Source organism: Temnothorax curvispinosus, unplaced genomic scaffold (assembly GCF_003070985.1).
Source record: "Temnothorax curvispinosus isolate PA1 unplaced genomic scaffold, ASM307098v1 QBEX01004391.1, whole genome shotgun sequence".
Lineage (NCBI taxonomy): Eukaryota > Metazoa > Arthropoda > Insecta > Hymenoptera > Formicidae > Temnothorax > Temnothorax curvispinosus.
The window spans coordinates 268316-276877 of record NW_020214171.1 but is presented as its reverse complement, the minus strand read 5'-3'; the positions used below and the strand labels follow the sequence as shown (position 1 = coordinate 276877).

The following is an 8562-nucleotide window of genomic DNA, read 5'->3' as shown; positions in this document are numbered from 1 at the left end:
AGCTAGTCGTTCGATAAAACGTAAAACATGGAGCAAAACGCGGGTCAAATCTCAGCGCTGAAAAGAAAACGCGAGTTTATAAAGGCGGCATGTGCGCGCATTCGAACGTACGCAGAATCGGTGACGCTATTAACGCCCGAAACAATCGCGAATTTAGAAGTAAGAAGGGAAAGATTGTCGAGTTATTGGTCGGATTACAATAATTTGCAAGCCGAAATAGTGTCTCTCTGCGAAGACGAGGGAGACGATCGCGTGTCGTTTGAGGAAGCGTTTTACGAGCTGACCGCCGAATTACGCTGCGCGATCACTAATTACAACCGCACGATAGCCGGGGGTCCAGCCATGATATCCACGTCGATCGCGCCTCCGGCCGGAGTGAGCAGCTCCGCAAGTAACGTACGGTTGCCGAAGTTAGATTTGCCGAACTTTACGGGCAAATACGAGGAATGGTTTCCATTCTACGAGATGTTCAACTCGGTCATAAACGACAATCACGCGATAAGTAACCTTCAGAAGTTTCAATATCTGAGGGCATCGGTGACGGGCGAGGCGGCCAACGTGATTCGATCGTTAGAGTTATCTGAGCAAAATTATTTGGTGGCCTGGAATGCCTTAAAACATCGTTACGATAATAAACGCGCTATCGTGCACACGCATTTGCGTGCTCTATTTGAATTGCCGAGCATCGCGAAAGAAAACGCCTTCGAACTGCGTCGGGTGGCGGACAGTGTCGTCAAGCATGTACAGGCCTTGAGCGCGCTACAGTGCCCCACCGAGCATTGGGATGAGATGTTAATTTATCTAATCTCGTCTAAATTCGATCCGATCACTACGAAAGAATGGCACGCATCGCTGAGCGGGACGGAATTACCCACATACAGGCAGTTCGTGGATTTCTTAGAACGAAGGTGCCAATTATTAGAATCAATAAATAAGGGCGCGGTGGCGCAGACCAACGGAAGACGTTTAGCGGCTCATGCCGCTACCACCGCTCCCGCGTGCAGCTATTGCCACGGGGAGCATCCCATTTATTATTGCCGTAAATTTATTAAGTTGTCCGTCCCACAGCGGCTCGCTGAAATTCGAAAACGGAAATTATGTGTGAACTGTCTACGCGGAACGAATCACGCGGCTCGGAATTGTAATTCGGGTTCGTGTAAGAGATGCGGCGATAAACACAATTCCCTGCTTCATTTTCCTTCGAAATCTAACGATAATTCCACGAAAACAAGAGCAGGGAACGCGTCGGCTCGAGACGACGCCGAGGAGACGACGGTTATGACTCATTCGTCGACTTCTCATAATACCGGTGTATTGCTTTCAACGGCGGTTGTGTACATTGTCGATGCCAGCGGAACAAAGCATCCGTGCCGCGTTCTATTAGATAGCGGCTCACAGGCTAACTTTATAGCGCGATCTTATGCCGAAAGGTTGCAATTGAGGGCAAATCCGAGTAACATAAAAATAATAGGAATTAACGGTACAACCAGCAGCGCGAGCGAGGTCGTTGTAATAAAGTTACATTCACGATTGAACGAATTCGCCGCGACAATAGAATGCATAATAACGGATCGCATAACCGAGCGTCTCCCGGTGTCGTCAATTGACAGAACGGAAATACGGATACCGCCGACCATCAAATTAGCCGATCCAGATTTTCACCGAAGCTCGGACATAGACGTGTTGGTGGGTGCCGAATTGTTTTGGCAGTTGATTTGCGTGGGGCAATTAAGAGCCTCCCACGCGCACCCTACGTTACAGAAAACGCACTTTGGCTGGGTTCTCGCCGGTCGTTTCGGCGGCGAGACGCGTAAGACGCGCGCCCGCGAGATAGGAGCGTTCTGCGCGTCGGTAACCGAGTCAGAATTGCAAAATCAGTTAGCGAGGTTTTGGCAATTGGAGGAGAGCTGCCGGCCTCGCGATTCGTATTCGAGCGTGGAACGTTTTTGCGAGAAACATTTCCGCGACAACACGACCAGAGATGATCAAGGTCGGGTGATAGTTACGCTACCAATAAAGGAGGATAAAATAAGAAAGCTGGGCGATACGCGCGACGTGGCCCTGCGACGATTTTACGCTCTAGAAAAACGACTAGATCGCGATCCGATTTTGAAGTCGCAATATAGCAATTTTATCCACGAATACTTGTCGCTCGGGCACATGAAATGGATAGATAGCGTGAATGACGATGACGGAGATTTGCCGACGTGTTACCTACCCCATCACTGTGTGCTAAAACCTTCAAACGAAACCACTAAGTTGAGGGTGGTCTTCGATGCTTCGTGCGAGAGTTCAACCGGAGTATCGCTGAACGACGCGCTTATGGTCGGCTCGACGGCACAGCAGGACTTATTCTCTATCATTTCGCGATTTCGTACGCTCGCGTTCGTTTTTTCGGCGGACATTGTCAAAATGTATCGCCAGATACTAATCAATCCGAAACAAACTAAATTGCAGCGTATATTCTGGCGAGACCACGCCGGCCTGATCTTACGAATAGGCGAACTATTAACAGTAACATACGGAACGGCAGCCGCCGCGCATCTAGCAATCGAAACCCTTGAATACTTAGCGGAGACCTACGCGAAACAGTTTCCCGTAGGGGCGGAGCATATAATGCGCGATTTTTACGTTGACGACATGCTATCGGGTGCCGATACGCTCGAGGGAGCACTAAAAATAAAGAGCGAGGTCGTTGAAATTTTGAGTCGCGGCGCGTTTCAGTTAAGCAAATGGTCCTCGAATCATGTGGCTCTGTTAGGTGAAGATCAAAACAAACATAACGCCGATGTTCAAATCGACAGGGAATCGACGTCGCGCGTCCTCGGAATTGTTTGGAATCCGTCTACGGACACATTCCGTTTCGCAATTGAGAAGCCGGCAAACACGAATAAGATAACGAAACGTATAATATTATCGGAAATCGCGAGGCTGTTCGATCCGTTAGGCTTACTCGGCCCGGTCATCATATTACCGAAAATATTGCTCCAAGAGATTTGGCAATTGAAGCTGCAATGGGACGAATCCATCCCGCTGGATTTGCATACAAGGTGGTCCGCGTTTAAAGAGCAATTGACCGCGCTGAATGAATTGAGAATACCGCGATTCATCAAGGAACGCGGCGAGCATTCGCGATTTCAGATACACGGATTTTGCGACGCCAGCCAACGAGCGTATGGCGCGTGCTTATATATTCGGAGGCAAATCGGGGAGAATGAATTTCGCGTCGACCTGTGGTGTTCGAGGACTAGAGTCGCGCCTCTGAAAACGATTTCCATTCCTCGGCTGGAGCTTTGCGCGGCGCTATTGCTAGCGCAATTATGGGACAAGGCGCGATCCTCTATCGAAGTGGGAGAGGCGCAGTCCTTTTTGTGGTCGGATGCCACAATAGCATTGCGGTGGATTTCGTCGTGTTCGAGGAAATGGTCGGTATTTGTTGCAAATCGCGTCGGCGAAATACAACGGCTAACACGCGCTTCGGACTGGCGGCACGTGCCGTCAGCGCAGAATCCCGCCGATTTGTTGTCTCGAGGTATCTACCCGCATGAGATTCGGAGTTCGGCATTGTGGTGGCACGGCCCCGAGTTTTTGAGGGAGAGCGAGGCCGCGTGGCCAAGGGATAATCCATACATCTCCGAATCTGAGATGCCCGAGATGCGAAGGACCGTTGCCGTCGCTGTTGCGGCAACGGCGAATCCGTTCGTGGAGCTGGCGCACAGATGCTCCAGCTTAAACAAATTGTGCAGGATCATGGCCTATTGCCTGCGATTTCTCAAACCGCATCTTCACCCGAACAGAGAAGCAGGCACTCGTGTCTCACACGAAGAAATCTGCACCGCGCTCGACTGCTTGTGCAAGAACGTCCAGAGAGACGCGTTTTCCAGCGAGATCCACCAATTAGAAGGGGGGGTCTCGCTTACTTCCTCCAGTTCTTTGACTTTGTTAGCGCCATTTTTGGACGAGCGGGGATTGATCCGCGTCGGGGGGAGACTGGGAAATTCCGAATTGTCGTACGGTGCCCGCCACCCGATCCTACTTCCAAAAAATCATCGGCTTACTTATCTTATAATAGAACGAGAGCACAGGCGTAACCTTCACGCGGGATTGCAGGGCACCATAGCCGCGGTGCGACAGAGCTTCTGGCCGCTTTCCGTGCGCTCCGTAACGCGAATAGTTATTTGTGTAACAAGTGCGGGAAGTTGAGAATTGGACATAAGTGCGGAGTGACGCACGAGCCGAAGGCGAGTGCGTCCACTCCGCACGCGTGTCCAATTCTCAACCCGCACGTGTTACACACACTATTTTATATCACAAGTGCGTCTAAAGTTTAAAAAAGGACTTGCAGGGGCGAGGGGGGGGCGAAGCCCCCCTGAGCTCTTAAAGAAGGTCTTGCGGGGAGCTATTTCTCCCAACGAGGGGGGGCGAAGCCCCCCGAGTTGGGAGGGGGGTTCGGGGGGGCGAAGCCCCCCCGAGTCGAAAAGTTGGGCGCAGGCGGGGAGGAGGGCGCGGGGGGGAGGGGCGGAGCCCCTCTCCCCGCCTATGATAAAAGCAACGTTTATTACAGGAGCAAACATGTAATAAGAATGTAATAAGATGTAATAAGAAAGAATGTAATAAGATGTAATAAGAAAGGTGAAACAACATTACGTATGCACAGTAGTCCAATGTCTTAACCAATAAGAATTGAATCAAAATGCTCGTAGGCTCGAAGCGTCTCCGTTTCACAGTTGCTTTTGCAGATTAGGTTTTCGCCGGCTCGTAGCTCGAGGGAACGGTGCCGGCACGTGCCGGGCTTCCCGACGATTCGCGTTTCGTTCCCGGAAAACGCGATCTCGACGACGGACGGTTTATCGATCGTCCTGGCGTGCGAATCCGCGCGACACACGTGCACACACATACACATCCGCTACGCGACTCCTCGACGATTTCGGGTACACGAGAAATTTTACATTGAGTCGGTCTCGGTTTCTGGCGTTTCTGAGGTTATGTCTGAGTATCGCTGTGGTAATTCGCGTAGACATCTTGCAGCGCACGGAAACACGCGTAGTGTTTCGCGTAGTGCGCCGCGAGATGTCGTTAAGAACATGTCAGAAATCAGGGACACTAGTCAGAAATAAGAGGACTCTAGTGGGAAAGACACAGAATGAGTGGGGAAAATAAGGAGAGTGTTGGCAATGAGTCGTGCGGGAATGAAATTTCTCACTATATTCCCGCACTAGTGCGGGAATATAGTGAGAAATTTCTCATGCATGGAATTGGCTACTTCGCACACAGATGGCGCGCACGGAATGGGCCACTTTCGATGCACGTGTGATATAAAGATTATTCGACAATGCGTCGCCTGTTTCCGATGTCGTCCCGTTACATCTGAAGCAAAAATGGGAGTGCTGCCCCCGCCTCGTGTAACACCGTTTCGGCCATTCTCAAATTGCGGAGTTGATTACGCGGGCCCGCTTATCGTGCGAGAAGGCAAGCATCGAAATGCTCGTAATAGCAAGGCATACGTTTGCGTCTTTGTGTGCCTCGCCACAAAGGCAGTACACTTAGAAGTAGTCAGCGATTTAACGACCGAAGCATTTCTGGCTGCCTTCAAGCGCTTTATTTCGCGTCGAGGAAGCCCGGCTTCCATGCATTCCGACAACGGTACTAATTTCAAGGGCGCCTCCCGCCAACTGTCGGAATTGTATGAATTCTATAGGTCAGATAAAAATCAAGACAAAATAAAACAATTTTGCTGCGATCTAAGGATATCTTGGCAATTCATACCGCCCGGAGCCCCGCACTTCGGCGGGTTATGGGAGGCCGCGGTAAAGTCCGCGAAATATCATTTGCAGCGTATCGCGGGCGACTCGCATCTCACTTTCGAGGAATTGCAAACGACACTGTGCGAAATAGAGGCAATACTCAATTCGCGTCCGTTAACACCGCTGAGCTCTGATCCGAACGACTTATCGTATATTACGCCGGGACATTTTTTAATTGGCGATGTCTTGAACGGTTTTCCTTGCCGAGATTTGACCGACATCAACGAAAACAGATTGGTGCGCTGGCAAAGAATCGAACAGCTCCGCCAGCACTTTTGGAGTCGCTGGAGCCGCGAATACTTGAATCAGTTACAGCAGCGGCATAAATGGGCTACCAGCAAGGGCGAGCAACTGAAGGTCGGGCAGATGGTGCTAATCATACAACCTGGTGTGCCGCCTCTGCAATGGATTTTGGGCCGCGTCACTGAGACGCATCCTGGTTCCGACGGCATCGCTCGATCGGCAACGGTGGCCACAACCAAGGGATCAATTGTCCGGCCGCTGGCCAGACTAGCGATCTTGCCGCTAGAAAATTCGAGTCAATAAATTCCGCACTCGCGATTGAAATAAAGAATTGAGAAAATTTATCTATATCCCTGACTAGGCTGAGAGCCGCTAATGTTCTTTGACAAGTAAACGTTTGACTAAATTTGTACCTGACAAATTTCATTATTTATTTGTACTAATTGAATTATTGCCTGTGCACGTTCATTCAATTTATTATGTTTAATCTATTATCATTTCATTTGTATTATATTTATTCCTGTAGTCATGCTACTGATAGAATCATATTATTTGACCATGTATTATATTCGTACTCAGATGTATTATTCGTAATTTAAGATTGTAAGACAAGGTCTTCCAAGGCGGGCGGTGTTTCGTATTCCACATCCTTTACATCGACGTCGAGGCATATTATTTCGTATCTCATATTATTTGTATTTATTTCGTGTCAACCGTTATACCTTAGGATTGTGTCAAGTCATAACATCGCGTCAACGATCATTTTGAAGATAATCGGGGAGCTCCGACAATTCCCGGAACCTTCCGATAATCTTGGCTATATATACCTCCTCGAACGGGAGGATCGGCACTCTCTCAATTCTGTCTTCGCCTCTAAATACTGGTCTCCAGCACAATACGAAGCACCGTTTTTCCGAATCAGTAACGAGATCAATATACGTAATTAAACGAGAGTCGAGAAGTAAGAGAAGTCGCAATCATTTAAAACCCAATCCAAGCTGCCTGCTTTCCACGCGAGCGTGACCGCATCATCAATAATTAGAGGCACGTGCTTCGCCTTGCGTCGACCGAGGAGCTGCCCGGGACTATACGCGAGGAACTTAACACACTGTCTACACTGCACTGCACTGCGATACTAACGCCGCTAGCCGCCAGTGTCAAAAAAGTGAAAGTGACGTTTCTCTGATAATCATAATAATATTGAGATGAGAGACGGTCGACGTAGAAGTAGAAGAAGTATTCGTATCTTAAAAATAAATTTTCACATTTGGACTTTGCGTCGCAATATCTCCGCTCGTAGGGCACGTAGCGGAATATTATAAGAGAAACCCCCCCTAATTGGACCCCAAGCTATCGATCAAGCCTACTTAGAACTTGATCCGTTCACTCGTTATCGAGATCTCAACATCTCGAGTACTCGCAACCCGTCGCGTCGCGTAAAAGAGTCACGGTCGGTCTCGCTCCGCGTGTACTTGGCGCGAGACACTACCGTGTCTCTTGATCAGGAAATTCTTCTGTGCTATATGAAGAGAGATTACGTTATGAAAACTTCACTTGCTGATATCAATCCTTGTAAGAAAGATGAATCCATCCCATCTTCACAAATATATCTTGGTGTTAAAGTATTTCAAGCCATGAACGATAAAAATAATGTTTTTCAACAAAACGAGAAAAAGAATTTTTTTAGGCGTTGCAGAGAATTTCTAAAGGTATTCTTTATATATCCTTTTATATAATATTTTTTTTATTTAACTTCAGCATATTTGCCATATTTGCCAATAAATCCATGAAGTGGTCTCTCCAAACCTCCTTACTTATATCTGCCTCCTTTTAAATCTTCTTCTTCCTCTTCTTATTTATAAATCTCCAAACCTCTGTAGCATTTTTTAAACTCTTCAGTTCCACTTCTTCCTTTTCTCTGTTTCCTTTCTGCCAACTCCTTCGGACCAACTTTCTTCTTTCCTCCAGATATTTCTATCTTCCTGCCTTACCCCTCCTCCACCTCCCTTTTCTTTCTTGAGCATTGCCTGTCTCACCAATCCTTGTGTCCTAACTCATACCTCTTCGTAACCAGCTTCTTTCTTATCATTGCCTCCTGGATTATACCTTTGAGTTTATCCCATTTTTCCTCTATTGTACTCTGTCTATCCTCCCTCCATATAATGCTTTCCGTGTTTGCTTTATAACTTCTAATTGCATCTCCATCTCAGCAGATTTTCCATTTCGTAACTTTTCTTCCTTCCACCTCTTCATTCTCCTTTTCTTCTTTTCTTCTTCTTTCATCTATCTTCACTGTCAGGGGCATGTGGTCCGAATCCACCCTGTCCCCTACATTAAATTCTTTCACTTTTACTACGTTTACTCGAGCGCCACTTCAGCAGCAACCTACGACAATTCACTCTTTACGCGGAGTAAATTATCGTAAATTACTACAAAATCCCGTTTACGCGGAGGAATTATTGTAAGTTACCACAGAACCAACGCTCGCGCAAACATAGTATTTGTCTAACGCACC

At 48.0% G+C, this 8562-nt stretch overlaps 2 protein-coding genes across 2 annotated transcripts; both read left to right on the top strand.

The window, feature by feature from the left end:
* The first annotated feature begins 27 nt into the window (after positions 1-27).
* LOC112453463 lies at positions 28-4203 on the top strand. Its single transcript, XM_025014249.1, has one exon. It carries the CDS (start codon positions 28-30, stop codon positions 4201-4203), a length of 4176 nt encoding a protein of 1391 aa, XP_024870017.1.
* Positions 4204-5378: 1175 nt separating this feature from the next.
* On the top strand, positions 5379-6350 carry LOC112453462. Its single transcript, XM_025014248.1, has one exon. The coding sequence runs from the start codon at positions 5379-5381 to the stop codon at positions 6348-6350; it is 972 nt and encodes a 323-aa protein (XP_024870016.1).
* Positions 6351-8562: the final 2212 nt, after the last annotated feature.

Excerpts from the sequence above, each read along its gene's own strand:
- LOC112453462 (XM_025014248.1), top strand. The coding sequence starts at position 5,379 with ATGGGAGTGCTGCCCCCGCCTCGTGTAACACCGTTTCGGCCATTCTCA.
- LOC112453463 (XM_025014249.1), top strand. The coding sequence starts at position 28 with ATGGAGCAAAACGCGGGTCAAATCTCAGCGCTGAAAAGAAAACGCGAG.